General features: G+C 41.6%; 1 protein-coding gene across 2 annotated transcripts in view; it reads left to right on the top strand.

The window, feature by feature from the left end:
* ARNT (aryl hydrocarbon receptor nuclear translocator) overlaps window positions 1-11,019 on the top strand; it is a 100,123-nt gene extending 89,104 nt beyond the window's left edge. For both annotated transcript variants that reach the window (XM_068253265.1, XM_068253264.1), the window contains exons 20-21: window positions 2,703-2,851; window positions 5,967-11,019. In XM_068253265.1, coding sequence (XP_068109366.1) covers window positions 2,703-2,851; window positions 5,967-6,056 — 239 coding nt within the window. In that variant the 3' untranslated portion in view covers window positions 6,057-11,019. The remainder of the gene's footprint in view (window positions 1-2,702; window positions 2,852-5,966) is intronic.
* Window positions 11,020-20,104: the final 9,085 nt, after the last annotated feature.

Raw genomic sequence — 20,104 nt, 5'->3', positions numbered from 1 at the left:
ATGCCTTCCACAGTCTTTTCTATGCTCTGTTTTTGTTAGGCAGCAAGGTTCTCCATGTAAATACCTCTTCTCACAGATGGAAATGTGATGATCACTCATCATTCATTAAATGGTAGTGGGTTTGTAAAGGGAAATCACTGTGTAAACATGGAATACTATTAACCACCCTGGCGTTCTGTTAGAATGGCCAGGGCGGTGGCGCAGCACATTTTTTTTTTTTTTTTTTTTTTTTTTTAAATCATGTAGCTAGCCTAGCGCTAGCTACATTATAGCCGCTGTGCAGCGGCATCCCCTCTACCCCTTCCGATCGCCTCCGGCGATCAGAGCAAACAGGAAATCACGTTGATTGGGATGACGTCATCCATGTCATGGCGTCGGAGGGAGTCCTGATCCACCCCTTAGCTCTGCCTTGCGCTGATAGGCCAGGCTGCGCACAGGTTCTCGGGGGCGGGTAGCGGTGATCAGTATAAACATTATAAAAAATGAAAATCGGCCCACCAGGGCCAGAGCAATCCAGTGCGGCGGTCATGGACGAGCTGAGCTCGTCCATACCGCTAAGCTGGTTAAAGGGGCACTACAGCAAAGTTTAAGTTACTGGCATAACCCTAGTAGCATGTTTCTAATAGTAAACAAAAATACGCGTTGCCGCATATCTATGCGTGCGTAATGCGACAACGCGTATTTTTGTACGCGTTGCGGCCCGCAATAGCGCTAATTACAGTCGGAAATGCGGAAAAAGCTACGCATAGCCAGTCCTGACGTGCCTGTCGGCAAAAACGAAACTAGCTGGCAGCGGGGGACCGGAGGATTAGTGAGTGGCTGCAAGGGCACAGGACAGCTGCAGGGGACTGGTAGAAGCCCCAGGTGAGTAAAACTCAAATTTTTTTTCTGGCTTAAGTGTCTCTTTAAAAACCCGCCTCCTCACAAAATAAACTGGCAACAGATAGTATCCCGCCTGAGTTTGCCCAATAACTCCACTTAACATGAAAACAATTAAGAATCACAAGCAGACTATATATGAAACTTCATGCGGAGTACACCAGAATAGTCTACCCCCCTAAAACTCTCCCCTGTTCTACCCCCAACTCCCACTGCTTGACGAGTCCTATCCTAACCGCTTCTCTCTAGTAGGTTCTCTTGAAAGAGAAGCTTAAACAAACCAAGGTTACTGCTTTTGACAATTGATTTAGTTAATAGGAATTGTCTGCAATTCCAAAAGCTAGGGTTAACGGCCAAGATTCCACTGAAGCGATTTGCCGAAATCGCAAAGGTGGTGCCTGTAACAATTTCAAAGTGGTTTCATTCAGGGAATACAGGGCCTCAAAATCACATTATTTGAAATTGCTCCGATAAGCACTCGTTGTATAGCGTTTTGAGAGCGATTTGCTTTTTCTAGTGTCCCCAGCCCTTCTACCTACTCAAATGCCTTAAGTGGCAACCATGACACCAGGCTGAGGCTTCTGGCTGGGTCTCTCTATGTGTTTCATTTTGAGGGCTGTTTCAATGGAGCAGCTTTGATTCCCAGGGGCATTTCTGAGGACTACTCACTTCTTCACTTTGACATGGATTAGAGGTGTGGTATGTGACACGGAGGGGAAAACAATAGATCAGCATGGGGGTTCTGAAATGCAGTGTAAGGCATTGTGGGAGAGGAAGAAGTTAGAATACTGTAGCCGAAAACTGAAAGCTGAAATGGCCTAAGGTGTTGTCTAGTGATGGTTTCTTCAGACAGTAGGGCTATGTGCCCCTGAAGTTTAGGACCCCTGTGAATATGAGGGAGGTAGGGAAAGGTGGCCATACACTTATAGATTTGCAGCAGATTCGACCACCATTTCTGGCAAATGCCTGTCAAGTCCAATCTGACAGGAATCAATCTGATGTGTCCCACACACTAGGAACAGATTTCCAATAGATTTCAGAATGAAATCTATTGGAAATCGACCTAAATGCATTATTCGACTATTAAATCCAATGCAACTCTATGGGCCTAGATTTTCCATCCTGTCAGATAGATCAAATCGATCGAAATCAACCACAAATCGATCGATTGGGGATTTTGATAGAATCAATTTTTGAACGATCGATTCTATAGAATCGATCGATGGCTGGAATCGACCAGTGTATGGGCCCCTTTAGACTAAAGGTAATTTTTGGAAGACTTCTTTATCAAAGTATTGAAGTGCAGAGTATGGTATCTAATGCTAGGTACACACCATACAATTTTCTGGTACACACCATACAATTTTCTGGCAGGTTTACCTGCAAGATCGATTATTCCCAACATGTCCGATCTGAATTTCGATCCATTTTTTCGCTCCTCTTTAAAAAAAAATTTTATCGTTTTTTTTTTTGTCCATTTTCGTTCAGTTTTCGTTCAGAAAATCGATAAAAAAAATCGAAGAAAAAAATAAAAAATTATTAAAAAATCTATCAAAATTCAGATCGGCCAGGTTGGGAATAATCGATCTGGCAGGTAAATCTGCCAGAAAGTTGTATGGTGTGTACCTAGCATTAGGCTACTATTAATCTTTTATCATTTTGATATTTGTGATTTGTGAACTGCATGATAATGACGATAGTCTTATGCACTTGGCACTTTTACTGCCTCAGTATAACAGTGCCCAAGAACAAATAAACGGCTGCTTAAATCCCAGTTATAATGCGCAAAATAGGAAATGGTGTAACTGATTTTGTGTTTACAGCTTCAGACGTTGGACCTCCGCGGGTTCCGTTCCAGGCACGGACTGCAGATGCCGTAGGAGTTTGGAATCAGTGGCAGAACCAACACCATGGGCAGAATACAGCAGAGGCACATGTTCAGCCACAAGCCAGCCAATCAGAAGTTTTCCCAGTAAGTACCAGCTTAATCTAGGCATATATAAAGAAAATGTAGTTGTAAAAAAGAGGTCTCCCTAAAGAGGTCTCCCTTGTCCTCCCATTCAGCCCTGTTCCTGCACTAGGACCCCCCGAAAGTATTACGATAAGGGCTTGTCGGCACGCATGTGCAGACTTCTGCTCCATCCCCTCACACAGGCACGCTACCGACTTAATAGAAATAGCCGACCACTATTGGGTCCACTCCACTGCACAAGCGTAAACCATCTGCACATGTGCACTAGAGCCAGACTGGCCGAGACTGCCAAGCCCGAGCGGTAAGCCTCTAGTGCGTGAGCCGCATCACAGGCTTGTTACAATTCTGAATAGTTTGGGTGGCCCAGCGCAGGAACGGGGCTGAACGGGAGGGCGAGGGAAGCCTCTTTAGGATCCTGAGGCTTCTCCCTCCAGGTACTCCCTAGGAGCTTTTTTTTTCATTACAGGTGTACTTTACAGCAGCAGGGACAGCGATACTATCCCAGGAAAAAAGAAAAACCTCTATAAGTAGATCAATGCTTGTTCTGCTTACATAACATACAGTGGAGGAAATAATTATTTGACCCCTCACTGATTTTGTAAGTTTGTCCAATGACAAAGAAATGAAAAGTCTCAGAACAGTATCATTTCAATGGTAGGTTTATTTTAACAGTGGCAGATAGCACATCAAAAGGAAAATCGAAAAAATAACCTTAAATAAAAGATAGCAACTGATTTGCATTTCATTGAGTGAAATAGGTTTTTGAACCCTCTAACAATAAAAGACTTAATACTTAGTGGAAAAACCCTTGTTTGCAAGCACAGAGGTCAAACGTTTCTTGTAATTGATGACCAAGTTTGCACACATTTTAGGAGGAATGTTGGTCCACTCCTCTTTGCAGATCATCTCTAAATCCCTAAGGTTTCGAGGCTGTCTCTGTGCAACTCTGAGCTTGAGCTCCCTCCATAGGTTTTCTATTGGATTAAGGTCCGGAGACTGACTAGGCCACTCCATGACCTTAATGTGCTTCTTCTTGAGCCACTCCTTTGTTGCCTTTGATGTATGTTTTGGGTCATTGTCGTGCTGGAACACCCATCCACGACCCATTTTCAGTTTCCTGGCAGAGGGAAGGAGGTTGTCGTTCAGGATTTCACGATACATGGCTCTGTCCATTTTCCCGTTAATGCGGTTAAGTAGTCCTGTGCCCTTAGCAGAAAAACACCCCCAAAGCAAAATGTTTCCACCCCCATGCTTGATGGTGGGGACGGAGTTTTGGGGGTCATAGGCAGCATTTTTCTTCCTCCAAACACAGCGAGTTGAGTTAATGCCAAAGAGCTCTATTTTGGTCTCATCAGACCACAGCACCTTCTCCCAGTCACTCACAGAATCATTCAGGTGTTCATTGGCAAACTTCAGACGGGCCTGCACATGTGCCTTCTTGAGCAGGGGGACCTTGCGAGCCCTGCAGGATTTTAATCCATTGCGGTGTTATGTGTTTCCAATGGTTTTCTTGGTGACTGTGGTCCCTGCTAATTTGAGGTCATTCACTAACTCCTCCCGTGTAGTTCTAGGATGCTTTTTCACCTTTCTCAGAACTATTGACACCCCACGAGGTGAGATCTTGCGTGGAGCCCCAGAGCGAGGTCGATTGATGGTCATTTTGTGCTCCTTCCTTTTTCGAACAATCGCACCAACAGTTGTCACCTTATCTCCCAGCTTCTTGCTAATGGTTTTGTAGCCCATTCCAGCCTTATGCAGGTCTACAATTTTGTCTCTGACATCCTTGGACAGCTCTTTGGTCTTTCCCATGTTGGAGAGTTTGGAGTCTGCTTGATTGATTGATTCTGTGGACAAGTGTCTTTTATACAGGTGACTAGTTAAGACAGGTGTCCTTATTGAGGGTGACTAATTGAGTAGAAGTGTCTAACCACTCTGTGGGAGCCAGAACTCTTAATGGTTGGTAGGGGTTCAAAAACTTATTTCACTCAATGAAATGCAAATCAGTCGCTATCTTTTATTTAAGGTTATTTTTTCGATTTTCCTTTTGATGTGCTATATGCCACTGTTAAAATAAACCTACCATTGAAAGGATACTGTTCTGAGACTTTTCATTTCTTTGTCATTGGACAAACTTACAAAATCAGTGAGGGGTCAAATAATTATTTCCTCCACTGTATGTATTTCACTGTCCATGTTTTGATTTCAGTGAATTTTACATAGTAAATAAAGAGAAAACTGTTCCAAGTATTTTCCATCTTTACTGCCTCTGACTAAAGCCAATCCTGATGTAAACTGCACTGTCATATCTAGCATGCTTTGTAAACACATGTAAGCATAGCATAGTGTTATAAACTGTTCTTAGCAAGGAAATGAGCAGCGCTACTTAAAAACAGACTAGTGCCTACCTGCAAAAGAGTGCAAGCCCCACTTGTGAGGTCGAATACACACCGAGCATACACATGACCTGTCTACCACTAGAGGAGGATGTTGGTTTCCATTAACAGCTTGCATGCAACCTATTAAGTACTCGTTCCTCCCACTGCAAAGAAGTCAATCCTCCATGGGAGGGGTCTAACACTAACTAAATCCTAACCTATGTATATGCATAGCCTGGGTGCGGCTAATATATATGGAGGCAGACACTGAGATGCCTCTGCCTGCATCACAAGATACTCTATTTATGTTAAAGACATACTCTGCGGACAAGCCTTTTACATAAACTCAGGCCAAGTAACTGAGGCCTACTTAAATTCTAACACATAGATATATTTCAGCAGCTTCTGCAGAGGGGTGAGGTCTATTCTATTTTCTTTCTCAGCCCCATGTCACACTGAACTGCCCTCAGCCAATCAGTGAGGAGCAGGAATTTGGGAGGGGAGATGATAACCTTCCTTCTCCCAGGCAATGCAACCGAATAGAGCCAGGCTGACTAAGATAGAATTCATTGCAGCAGAAACATTTGCTTATATTGGAATGCTTGCAATGCAGACTATATAATAAACAGAGCAGTGTGTAAATGGAATTCTAATTTATGGCTGACAATCCCACTATAATATACAGCAAGCCCTGAGGAAAACTTGTCTCTTCACAATCTTGTTTTCTCCTTTCCGTATAGGACATGCTATCCATGCTGGGGGAGCAGGCCTCAAGCTACAACAGTGAAGAGTTTTCCGAACTGAACATGTTCCAGTCTTTTGCGGAGTAAAACAAAACATAGTGTCTCCAGCACACAAAATGGACCTTGGATGCCTAAAATGAAGCTCCCTCCCCTCGCTCATGAAGACCACTCGTTTCTCAGCCTCTACTAGAGCAAAGGAGAACCATTTGTGGTGGGAACAGTGGAAAAACGAGAAGGACCTTCTTTGGAGCTTGGGAGGAAGATGCACAGGGACGTCACAGAACTGCCTTCGTTGTGAACTCAGGGGGAGACCGCAGCAGGAAGATCTCCGGCCCTCACCAGCTTTAAATCCCACCATTATTTTTCTATAAGCATATGTCGAAAACTTCCTTCCAGCACAAAGCACATGCTAATTCCTGTCAGCCAGAAAACATTTCATTTTTTTGAGAGTATGACCCTAAAAAAAATATTTTAGGCTTATCAGGAATAAAATTTGCGTAGGATAATCACAATCGTATAGTTGGTGCCTTTATCCGTCAGGACAGGAAATTATTGTATGCTAATGTAAAGACTTATCAAGATATATATATGTTTACCTTTATTATTATTATTATTGTTGTTGTTGTTGTTACCTGAGGCAGTCTCTTTTAACAATACTGGGCTTCTATTCCTATACAGAGGTGAGACATAGGATGTTTGCAATATTCAACATATTGGTTTAATTATTTAATGCATTGTTAAATATATCACTGGCTTGTACCTCAGCTAGAATATCAAAAAATAGTTGGATTTACATTTCCATACTTGTTGAAAAATGCCAAAACTAAAACAACTGTTTAAGATGCAGTTTATTCTTATTTTAGTGGTAGGAACAACCCTTGAAGTGACACTGAAGGCGAAACAAAAATATGATATAATGAATTGTATGTGTAGTACGGATAATTAATAGAACAAGAAAACACATTTCTCATATTTTTATTTTCAGTTACCGTATATAATTTTTTTTATGACAGTGCAATATTTGCAGTTTATAAATTATGAAACAGAGTAGAGCTAATGACCCTTTGAACTTTCCTTTAGTAAAACCTTAAACAAACAAACAAACAGATATGTGCTTCAGAAAACAGCCAACCCAAGTTGGGTCGAGCGCTCCGAGAAGCTCTTATGCATAGATACGTTTTGTTTTTTTTAACTCTTGCTTTACTGGGAACAACATGAGACTCATATCTGTGCTACTAATGTTCTCTTTCTTAGCTGTACTACACATACAAATCGTATCTCATAAGTTTATTTCACTTCAGATTCCCTTTAAATTGGGATCCGAAATGGGTTTTCTGCCTCTCCATCTTTTGCCCTAGATTCTCTGAACTGTTTGTCAGATTGAGGAATCTTAATGTGAAATGCTAGATAACACTTCTTATATTTTGTACAGAGTAGAGAAAAGGTTATTTGTCACATTTTATTTGCTGTCTCCACCCCACAAAGAGCAGTTTGTCACCATCTGTTGGTGATGCTTGATTGAAATTCCACCTTTTTTAAGAAGAAAAAAAAAACTATCCCTTCAAATTAACCCTTTATGCTGCAAGCAGTCTGAAGCTGATCACCTTGTTTTCATATGCATATAAAATGGCTATTACTAATTCCCAGCAGAACTTGCCTGGTGGGTGTGTCAGATGAGTATTGCCTTCTACTGCCATCTTGATTAGTCCAGGGGTGCAGAGATAAGGGCTCCTGCTGTGTGCATTTAAAAAGAGACTGAGCCAATGTAAAGAGAAAGATCCCAAGTAATCAGGTTGCTTTAGGACCACTTCGCTGACCCCACTCGCTGCTTTGTGCACATTCTGTGACCTCCATCTGTGCTTCAGTGTGCATGCGGGCAGTAGTGTCATCACATGTGAAATAGGATGACCTAGGATTGACTGCATTAGTGTAGAGTAATATACTATCTGATAGTCATGTGGGGAGAGGAGGTAGGCTCATAGCAATCACATGGGGGGGGGGAGGGGAGAGTGGGTGTAGCTAAACAGCACATAGCTGTTAAGTATCGCATGTATCTTTCTAATTTAGACATTATGAGCGTCACTGCCCTGTTCTCTAATTGTATGGTCATTATAAAAGACACAAGTACGGTATAATAATTCATGAGAATTTCTGAGCAGCAAACTAAGTGCTGCCAGGATCGCAAAGAAGTACAATTTGAACTTGCCAGTTGTGCAATTTCATAGATGGCTGTAAATTAAAATGGAGAAAGGTACTGATATTTTAGAGTATTTTTTTTTTTTTTAAAACAAATGTGGAATTTCTCTTAAAATGAATTTTCCCATTTCCCCTTGTTTGTGGTGATTTGTACACACAGCCTCTGGAGAACTTGCTGGGGCTGGTGAGTGCTTGCCAGAGAAGGGAAGTGGAAGAGTTCAGCTTTGCTCTGAGGTTCGGTTTGCACAGTGGTTAATCTGGCTGGAGCTGTGACATATCCTAATGGTCTGTTTTGTTCCATTGGTCAGCTGTCGTTCACTCTTGCAAGCAGTCCAGCTGCAGACTCAACAGGGCACCTGTAACATCGTCACGTCAATAGGGGGAAGACTCGGTGCTCCAAAGGCTTCCCTGATCCTCCTCTGTCGGCCGGGATCCTCTTCATCTTTGCGGCCATGCTCCCCACTGCGTACGTCCGTGGCCGCACTGGCTATGCGCAAACCCACTGACATGGGACCGCTCATGCACAGAAAAAAAAGCTGTAGTTTGCGCCTGTGCAGTGTGGCCGTGCTTGTACACTTACAGGCCAAAGATTGTTTTTGTAGAGGATCACAGCCCAGTAGGGGTGTACAAAATCTGTGAAGCTGTCCCCTCTACAATCACCACAAATAATAATTCCATCATGTTTAGGTAGTGCTACGTTTGTGCCCATTTGTGCTGCAAAAATTAGGATTTGCGCTGCTTTCGTTTTAATGGGAACCTAAACTGAAAAGGATATGGATTTTTCCTTTTAAAATAATACCAGCTGCCTGACTCTCCTGCTGATCCTGTGTCTCTTATACATTTAGCCACAGCCCCTCAACAAGCATGCAGATCAGGTGCTCTGACTCAAGTCAGACTTGATTAGCTGCATGCTTGTTTCGGGTGTGTGATTCAATCATTACTGCAGCCAAAGAAATCAGCAGGACTGACAAGCCACTGGTATTGTTTAAAGGGGAACTGAAGAGAGAGGTATATGAAGGCTGCCATGTTTATTTCCTTTTAAGCAATATCAGTTGCCTGGCAGCCCTGCTGATCCTCTGCCTCTGATACTATTAGCCATAGCCCCTGAACAAGCATGCAGCAGATCAGGTGTTTCAGACTTTAAAGTCAGATCTGACAGGACTAGCTGCATGCTTGTTTCTGGTGTTATTCAGATACTACTGCAGAGAAATAGACCAGCAGGGCTGCCAGGCAACAGGTATTGATTAAAAGGAAATAAATATGGCAGCCTTCGTATACCTCTTACTTCAGTTCCCCTTTAAAAGGAAACATCCATATCCCTCTCAGTTTAGGTTCCCTTAAAAGATAATCGCACTTATTTTTACCCAGATAATAACATCACACAGACGCTGTTTTATCAGCGATGAAACTGGTATGGTTGGGTTGTGCTGTGTTTGTACTGATTTGTGTGAACTTTTGACATTTATAAAAACTTGACTATCTCAAAAACCATAAAACTTAGGGTGCCCATACACGGTACAATATTTACAATTAGAGAAATTAGATCCATTATTCCGTTTGGTTGAATAGTTTTTAAAATTCTTTTCGAGGTAGCATACACGAACGTTTGATTTTTCCGAAAATTCGAAAAAAAATATTGAATATGAAGAGAGAGTTGATTTTTATTCATATTATTTTCTTATACAACCTACCATACACTATACAGTTTTACACACAATCATTTTTCCAACATGTCCAATCAGATTTTTATTGAAAAAAATGAATAACTTTTTTTTTTTTTTTTTTTTTTTCCTTGATCGAAAAATATTATTTTTGATTTTCACTTTATTTGATCGTTTTGGTTGAATAAACGGGAAAATTTAACTTTTTAATTGTATCATGTATGAGCAGCAATAGAATGATGATTTCTGCAGCACAAATGAGCACAAACACAGCACTACCCACCCATACCAGTTTCACAACAAAAGCAGCACAAATCTTCATTTCCGCAGCACAAATGGGCACAAACATATCACTAACCAAGCATGATGGAATTTTAATTTGTGCTGATTGTGGATGGGCCAGCTTCACGGAGCTGCGTACCAAAATCAGCGAAGCCCCTAGGCCATGCACAGGCTTCCGCCTACTGAGGAAAGAATCAAACTTTTTTGAAAACCTGATGACCGATGTCCTTTAATATAAACTGAGCCCAAGTGTCACCAGGAGCAGTAATTAATGGTGATCTCAATGGGGGAACAGCAATAAAACCTGACTGATGATCAGACCTCTCATATTCTGGACTTCCTTTTAAAGTATTCATCTTCCTTTTAAGCACTTCTTAGAGCTGTTCACCTTCCCACACTGTTAGTTCAGGAAGGATTTCCATGAGATGGACAGATCCTCTGTAGTTGGAATGCTATCATTATAAATGCACACACGAATGCACATGAGGTAAAATCCTGTTTAGGAGAAAGCTATAGATAATTATGTGGCTGCAATCCAAATGTCGATGTAAAACTAGAAATGTGTTTTGCTTTGATAAATTAGATCATTTTTTTCTGTAAGGAAGCTGCACAGGCCTATGGCAGACTGTCACTTCCCCTAATTGGGCGGTCGTGTAGCGTCTGGCAGCATCCACTTCATACTCTTATTTGTGGCATATAACCTGCTCCGTGTAGACAGGGTAGACACAAGTAATGCATCTTGTATTACGTACACACTTTTCTGCAGGACAAACAGATGAACTCTTGGCTTTCCTTTTATGCTCTATTTGGTTTCTACAATACTTTCATTTTTTTGTGTAAAGTGTTTTTATGTGTATACAATATGAAATAATATAATTTTATGAGAATTTTTACTTGTTCTTGGAAACTGATATATGTGTGGTTTCTATGTTGTATTATTTTTCATTTCTTACCATAGTGTTCATGTTATACACAAGCATTCTGCTTTTACAACAGGCTCTCTTACTGCCACCTAGTGGGCAAAGTTTCCAGTCTTATCCTCAGAAGTGGCTACCAAATCTTGGTCCAGATGGGTATTAAAGGGGAATGAGTAGTTATATGTGGTGGAGTACAGAAAGGTTTATAATGTCTGTTAGGTTTTAAGGAAAAAAGTTTATTCAATCAAAGTAAATTCAATCAAAGTAAATTCAACCGAAGTGACATGATGAGATAGACGTGTGTACAGTGCCTAGTTTCTTTTTTTTTTATCTGTCTGAAAGAGTTAAAGATCAGGTATGTAAGTGGGTGACTCAGGCCTGACTCAGACAGGAAGTGACTAAAGTGTGACCCTCACTGATAAGAAATTCAAACTATAAAACACTTTCCTAGTAGAAAATGACTTCTGAAAGCAAGAAAGAGATAAAAAGGGGAATTTCTTATCAGTGAGCACCGAGTCAGCCACTTACATACCTGATCTTTAACTTTCAGGCAGAGAAAGAAAACAGAACACTGCATAGTTATTTGTATGCTAGGCACTGTCACTTCGGGTATCCTTTAATGGTCCTTTTACATTGGTGCTGTGCGATTTTTCACATGGTAAGAAAAGCTTCCACACCGCATCATTACACACACTTTAGTATATGCGGTAGACTGCGTTGGCAGGGAAATTGAAGGCAACCTACCTTCACAAAGTCATGTCATGTGTATAATGTTGGACAAGAAGCACATCATCGGGAAATCGGCGTTCAGGATTTTGCCAAAATTTACAAATCTGTGCGTTACTATTGACTTTAATTGCTTGCGGTGCACAGTTACACTCTGCAGCTTCTGCATCAACTGGAACACTTCTGTTGCATCGCGGGAAGTGTGACATGTTCCATTGGCTTTAATGGCCATTGTGACAAGGTGCAGAAGGAGAGGCCAATGCAACATGACACAACATGGTAAGGGCCCTTAATGAAAACTTTTTGAATTATCCTTCAATGTTTTTATAGGACAACTGTAGAGAGAAGAATATGGAGGCTGCCATATTTATTTCCTTTTAAACAATACTATTTGCCTTGTTGCCCTGCTGATCTATGTGTCTGAATCACACTAGAAACAAGCATGTAGATAATTTTGTCAGATCTGACAATGTCAGAAACACCTGATCTGCTTCATGCTTGTTCAGGGGCTGTGGCTAAAAGTATTAGAGGCAGAGCATCAGCAGGACTGCCAGGCAACTAGTATTGCTTAAAAGTAAATAAATATGGCAGCCTTCATTACTCTCTTGCTTCAGTCGTCCTTAAAATGTAAAAAATTATATCCATTTATGTGCACCTTATTCCTGCACAAAGAAACCATTGTTAGCAAAACTCGTCTTGTCCTATGGAGCAATGCTGCTTGCTTGAGAACAGCAGTCTATACCTCAAACACCTCCGGTAGCTGATTATCACCGTCCTATGCTAAGTAGTTAGGAAATGGAAGGAGGGACCAACTAGTGTTTTCATGTGATCACAATGCTGGTCACAAGACTCTTCTCACCACCTCTTCTCTTTGCTTCTGACAAGATGAATCCTTTGTGGCCAGCAGTACAGCTTTGCAGAGAAAGAGCCCTAATCCAGAGGCTTGCCTCCACCAATCCAGCAATAGGACCCCCCCCCCCCCCCCAAATCTCCTTGACAAAGGCGTGTCAAAGAGTACGTGATGCCGCACTCCCGGCTGTGAACTGGCGTAGTGCGCAGGACACCATGCTCTTCCTTTTCTGCTGAGCCTGAGCAGCTGCAAGCTACGGCACATTACTGAGGTGTCGTGCACAGTGCACCCTCACTCGTTCACTGAAGGGAGCGCAGTCAGAGGGTCCCGGTGTCCAGCGGTGGTCTCTAGGAAGACGTGTGTTTTTTTTTTTTTTTTCCTCCTGAAGATCTTGAAGGGGTTTGTCAGCTATAGATCCCCTGAGCACCATGACATTCATGAATTTATGAGAATGTGAGGGACCATGAATAAGATTTACAGTATATTGGGTGATAGCTATGTAATAAAACTACAGCATAAAAAAGCTATGTAGGCAATTCTATAAATAATATTTATAGAATATTGATCACTTGACAGTTCTATCTCCATTTATTGGTCGTAATCTAAAACTGCAAGGACAAAGGTGGCTGGTGCCAATTTGGAAGTGTTCGGACATTTGTCCAGTGTTCTTCAATGTATTCATTAATGACCTAGTAGATGCAGTAGTAAGCAATGTTGCTATTTTTGCAGATACAAAATTGTGCAGAATCATCAACAAGGAAGATAGTGACATATTGCAACAGGATCTGGATAGGATGGCTTTATGGGCACATAAATGGCAGATGAATTTTCAATGCTGAAAAATGTATAGTCATGCATTTTGGTCGTACCAATGGTCTAACACCATACAAAATAAACGGGATACAGATGGGGACATCAAACTTAGAGAAGGATTTAGGAGTACTCATCAACAACAAGTTAAATAATCTTATTCAATGCCAAGCCGCTGCAGCTAAAGCTAATAAAACTTTAGGTTGCATTAAAAGGGGAATAAAAACTTGAGATGCTAACATAATATTGCCCCTACATACAGACTGGTGACAGCGCTCATGGAAGCATTCGCTTGCAAACCTACAGGGGCAATGCACAGACCCTCTGGACTAAATACACGCCCTGAATGCAAAGCAGATGCAAATTGTGTGCTAATTCTAATCTAAAACTTTGTAATTAATTGTGAATCAGTGAATGCAGCTAGCCACTAGTATACACACATTCAATTCATACAGCAAAAGGAATGGCAGCGCTTTCAGAAACTCATACCTGAATGTTTTAATAGTATAAGATGTGCAGAGCTCCAATACTCCTGGACTAAAATACACACCAACACTCATTGCAGGCCCAAAAAAATGGGGGAACATAACTTCAGTGAGAGGTGAACCTATACCTGAATTAATTATCTGCCACAATGTGCAAAGCTCCAATGACCACTGGACTTTAAAATACACACCTAGCTTCACTTCAGGCAAAGGGGGGTGTTAGCTTCAGAGATAATATGTGCACAAATGATGCTTACTAGACTTCCCCACGGCTGTGACTGACCCCCTTGGGGAAGACCTAACGCTAAACCTAACGCTAATCTAGTGATAAAAACACAACATTTCTAGTGCAGCTAATCAGACAAATGGTATGCACATTTGATAAAACATACATACAGACTGGTGACAGCGCTCATGGATGCATTCGCTTGCAAACCTACAGGGTCAATGCACAGCCCCTCTGGACTAAATACACGCCCTGAATGCAAAGCAGATGCAAATTGTGTGCTAATTCTAATCTAAAGCTTTGTGAATAATTGTGAATCAGTGAATGCTAACACCCCCCCTTTGCCTGAAGTGAAGCTAGGTGTGTATTCTAGTCCAGTGGTCATTGGAGCATTGCCTATTGGGCTCTATTCACAAAGAGCCAAATTTTCCGCAAAATTTTACCGCTAAATTTCCACCAGCGGTAAACTCCGCATTTTTTCCACATTCACTAATATTTTCCGCATGCGGGAAAAAAGATGCGGAAACAGGCATTATTCATGCAGGAATCATGCGGTAAAAAGGTCGCATGAAAACGTGTTTAAAAAAAGAATATTAAAGTCCACCAAGCACAGCCCTTAAGCCTCCACACTTCATTAAAGTCAATGGGATGCGGAATATATCACCTACTATTTGTAGGTGATATAAAAAATCGGTAAATAACGACGAAATGATGCGCCTGAACATTTTTGAGAATTGATTTTTTATTGCGGAAAATACCGACTTTTGCGGAAATTTTTCTGCATGAATCCCGCACTTTTTCCGCATGCGGAAAAACATGCGGAACATTTTGAGAATGTCAACTTGACGGTATTTTGGTCGCAAACTTCCCGCATGTACTTTACCGCATGCGGGAAGTCTTTGAGAATAGAGCCCATTGTTGCAGATAATTCATTCAGGTATAGGTTCACCTCTCACTGAAATTATGTTCCCCCATTTTTTTGGGCCTGCAATGAGTGTTGCTGTGTATTTTAGTCCAGGAGTATTGGAGCTCTGCACATCTTATACTATTAAAACATTCAGGTATGAGTTTCTGAAAGCGCTGCCATTCCTTTTGCTGTATGAATTGAATGTGTGTATACTAGTGGCTAGCTGCATTCACTGATTCACAATTAATTACAAAGCTTTAGATTAGAATTAGCACACAATTTGCATCTGCTTTGCATTCAGGGCGTGTATTTAGTCCACAAGGACTGTGCATTGTCCCTGTAGGTTTGCAAGCGAATGCATCCATGAGCGCTGTCACCAGTCTGTATGTATGTTTTATCAAATGTGTATACCATTTGTCTGATTAGCTGCACTGGAAATGTTGTTTTTATCGCTAGATTAGCGTTAGGTTTAGCGTTAGGTCTTCCCCAAGGGGGTCAGTCACAGCCGTGGGGAAGTCTAGTAAGCATCATTTGTGCACATATTATCTCTGAAGCTAACACCCCCCCCCCTTGCCTGAAGTGAAGCTAGGTGTGTATTCTAGTCCAGTGGTCATTGGAGCTTTGCACATTGTGGCAGATAATTCATTCAGGTATAGGTTCACCTCTCACTGAAGTTATGTTCCCCCATTTTTTTGTGCCTGCAATGAGTGTTGGTGTGTATTTTAGTCCAGGAGTATTGGAGCTCTGCACATCTTATACTATTAAAACATTAAGGTATGAGTTTCTGAAAGCGCTGCCATTCCTTTTGCTGTATGGATAATATTGCCCCTGTTTAACTCTCTAGTAAGGCCACATCTAGAATACAGAATTCAGTTCTGGGCACCACATTACAGGAAGGATATTGCAGTTTTAGAGCAAGTGCAGAGACGAGCAACAAAATTGATATGAGGGATGGAAGGTCTCACTTACCAAGAAAGGTTAGATAAATTGGGTTTTTTTAGTTTAGAGAAAAGATGCCTTAGAGGAAGGGGGGGGGGGGGGATCTAATTAACATGTATAAATACATCAGAGGGCAATACAATAGCTTGGTGGATGAGCTTTTTGTCCCTAGGCCTTCACAAAGGACTAGAGGACATCATCTGCGCATGGAGGAAAAACGTTTCAACCATTTATTTAGGAAAGGGTTCTTTACAGTAAGAGTGATTAAAGGGAAGGGCCAAGCAAAAAAAAAATGAGTTTCACTTACCTGGGGCTTCTACCAGCCCCATGTAGCCATCCTGTGCCCTCGTAGTCACTCACTGCTGCTCCAGTCCCCCGCTGGCAGCTTTCTGACCTCGGAGGTCAGGGCCGCATTGCATACATTTTTACGCATTCCAGCTAGTGCAGGAACAAAAATGTATGCGTTGCACCACTAACGCGTAAAAATGTATATGTTAATGTTCCTGCACTAGCGGGAATGCGTAAAAATGTACGCAATGCGGCCCTGACCTCCGAGGTCAGAAAGCTGCCAGCGGGGGACTGGAGCAGCAGTGAGTGACTATGAGGGCACAGGATGGCTACATGGGGCTGGTAGAAGCCCCAGGTAAGTAAAACTCATTTTTTTTTTTTTGCTTGGACCTTCCCTTTAAGAGATGTGGAATGCATTGCCACAGGAAGTAGTTGTTTCAAATTCTATATCTGCGTTTAAAGGGGGCTTAGATGCTTTCCTTGAATTGAAAGACATCCATGGCTATAATTACTAGGTAATGCCCAATGAGGTTGATCCAGGGATCAACAGTCGGGAAGGAATTTTTTTCCCTTTTGGGGCTAATTGAACCATGCCTTGTAAGGGTTTTTCGCCTTCCTCTGGATCAACAGGGCTATGTGAGAGAGCAGGCTGGTGTTGTACTTTGTTCTCTGGTTGAACTCGATGGATGTATGTCTCTTTTTTTTCAACCCAAATAACTATGTAACCTTATCAGTAAAAATGATGTTTTGTCAAAATCACCATTTCATGTCCTTGCCAAAATGTAGCCCAACTCCACTAAACCAAGCTAGCGCCCTGAGCTCTCTCTGGTTTGCTATGGCTCTTCACAAAGCCCTGTGCACAATTGAATCATACTGAGGAGGATTAGTCAGACTCAGATGATTAGAAGTAAAAGGAATCGACAAAGAGATGAGCTCAAGAGGTGAGTCTACAAACATATTCCCTATGACTTTTTTTCAGACAGGGATCAAACTTGGGGCAATCGCACTTTGTTTTCCCACATGCAGAACTGTTCTAGATGTGTCAGCCCATATTAATTAATGGGCTAGCTTACATGTGTGGTTTCTGCAAGCAGTGGAAAAAAACGTAGCTGCATACACAGTTTTTCTACAGACCGCGTGCGATTCTTATTGCTGTCAGCTGACGCATGCAGAAAACACGTTCTAAAACAAAAATTCTGTGGAATACCATGGCTATTTTCCGTGGATCCAAGTATGATTCCCTTCCCGCCATCCCATAGACGGCGTAAATTGGCCACGCGTGTGTGAATGTGCTTTTCCCCCGGCAGCAAACATGGCTGCAGCCTGATCCTCTGCTCTGCAAAACCAATCGTTTTAAAACGTCCTTTTGCACAAAGAGGTTAAAAAGACTAGATATACAGGAATCGGAGTCAGGTGAGAGGAGTGCGGATACCCCACAGTAGGTTTTGTGAGAAAAAGTGAGAATATAATGAAAATTGGTCAATGTGCTACTGGGTTTTAGCTTGCTTGTCAACATGTAACACTGTCTTATTTCTGGCAAGATGCACTACAGAATTGCAGAGTTTGCCCTTAATGATTGGTTAAAGTGCAGAGATAATTTTTTTTTTTCGCTAATTGTATGTAAATGTATACAGCTTGGAAACCAAATTCAGCTTTTGTGGTAAATTTTCAAGCTGTAAAAATTTGCACCAACGCCAAAAAATTTTGCATCTCACTGGCTGTCCCTGGCGAGGTTAGGTTCACAGTGGCCACTGCCTTCCTGCTGTTACAGGGAACGTAACACAACTGAATGGGAAAGTGGCGCAGCACTTATACGACCGTTGTGTTGCAACAGTCAAGTATGTTTCACTGCACTAATGCGTGCATTATGCGGTAAGAGGATTACATGCAGTGCATTAGGATGTTGCTGTTAAATCGCACCACACTATGAATTTGTCGCTTTAGCTGGTGCATTGCAGTGTGAAGTACCGCATTACAATGCACCTCTGTGTATGTAGTCTATAGAGCGCAAGCAGTGCAGAGCCCCTGCTTCCATCAGTCCATGGAATTGTAATCCAGGAACCTACAAGGTATATTCAGATGGGCGAGTGCCCCAGAGCAGACCCACAACACATTGACCAGGGCTGCACCAAAATTCACACCATTTTTTTTTACTTAAGTACAAAATATGGTAGGAGCAAATGACCCTACCTGTTTGAGCTTGAAGTCTGAAGCTATCATAATACTTTGTGTAATGCCCACCTTACAACACAGGCATAACACAACATCCACTCTGCATGTAACAATGTCATTTTTCAGAGCATGAATATTGCTATGATAATGTGTGCCTTATTACACACATTATCCAGCACTAAAAAAACACTAGAATTGGGAAAATAACCAAGTAATTGAGGACGTGGGCATAGCTAGGCATTCCTTCGCCACACAGCAAAACTTTCCACATCCTCAATCACTACTATTAGATTGCCCTTGTGCTTCCTCCATAGCAACAGAACGCATCACTAGCCTTCAGGCTGGTGATGCGCCTGGACAGCATTATATTTCGAATTGTTACCGGAGGGATCATTTCCCGATTCATGCTGGGTGATGCATCTGTGTACGAATGGTTACTCTGGCTTTTACCACTTCACCACTGAGGGGTTTTACCCCTTGAGCACCAGAGCAATTTTCACCTTTCAGCGCTCCTTCCATTCATTCGTCTATAACTTTATCATTACTTATCACAATGAAATGACCTATATCTTGTTTTTTTCGCCACCAATTAGGCTTTCTTTAGGTGGGACATTATGCCAAGAATTATTTTATTCTAAATGTGTTTTAATGGGAAAATAGGAAAAAATGTGGGAAAAAATTTATTATTTTTCAGTTTTTGGCCTTATTAGTTTTTAAATAATGCATGCTACTGTAATTAAAACCCATGAAATGTATTTTCTCTTTTGTCCCGGTTATAAAACCGTTTAAATTATGTCCCTATCACAATGTTTGGCGCAAATATTTTATTTGGAAATAAAGGTGCTTTTTTTTCAGTTTTGCGTCCATCCCTAATTATAAGCCCATAGTTTATAAGGTAACAGTGTTATACCCTCTTGACATAAATATTTAAAAAGTTCAGTCCCTAAGGTAACTATTTATGTATCTTTTTAATTGTATTTTTTTTTATTACAAAAAAAAAAAATTTGGGGAGTGTGGGAGGTAATGAGTTAATTTTTAATGTATAGCTAATGTATTTGTATGTGAAAAATGCTTTAGGGTGTAGTTTTACTATTTGGCCACAAGATGGCCACAGTGAGTTTTTGTTTATGCGACCTGCAAGCGTACAGGAAGTACGCTTGCAGGAAGTTTAGGGAGGCTGGGCAAATTTTTTTTCACAATGATTGCGCATTCTCATAGAAGCAGCTGATCTTTACGGGGGCTTAGATCAACGAACGGGAAAGGTTTTTCCCGTTCATTGATCTCCGGGCGGCTCCGAGTACGGGGGCGCGCGGACGAGCGCGGACAGCGGCGGGAGCGGCGTCAGGTACGTATTTCTCCGTCCCTTGGTGGTAACAGGGTGGAAAAAGGGACGGAGAAATCCGTATGGGCAGGGGTAAAGTGGTTAAAGTGAAACATAAGTGAAAGTAAAGAGATAATTTTATCTATACTCCTAAAAATGACTTTTAAGTATCCCACAGTTTACTGTTTAAAAACTGCAGGTTTATTGTTTTGTTTCAGCTGAAAGAAAGTCTGTCCTGTGTCTGAGGGCCTTTCACACTGTGGCGCTGCGGCAAATTGCCGCACTGCTACCGCAGCCTAATGAAAGTTTATACTTCCCATGTTGCGGTACGCTGCGCCAGAAGTGCTTGATTAAT

The sequence above is a fragment of the Hyperolius riggenbachi genome, chromosome 9 (assembly GCF_040937935.1).
Source record: "Hyperolius riggenbachi isolate aHypRig1 chromosome 9, aHypRig1.pri, whole genome shotgun sequence".
Lineage (NCBI taxonomy): Eukaryota > Metazoa > Chordata > Amphibia > Anura > Hyperoliidae > Hyperolius > Hyperolius riggenbachi.
Note: the sequence above shows the minus strand (reverse complement) of the source record. Positions and strands in the feature narration are given on the sequence as shown.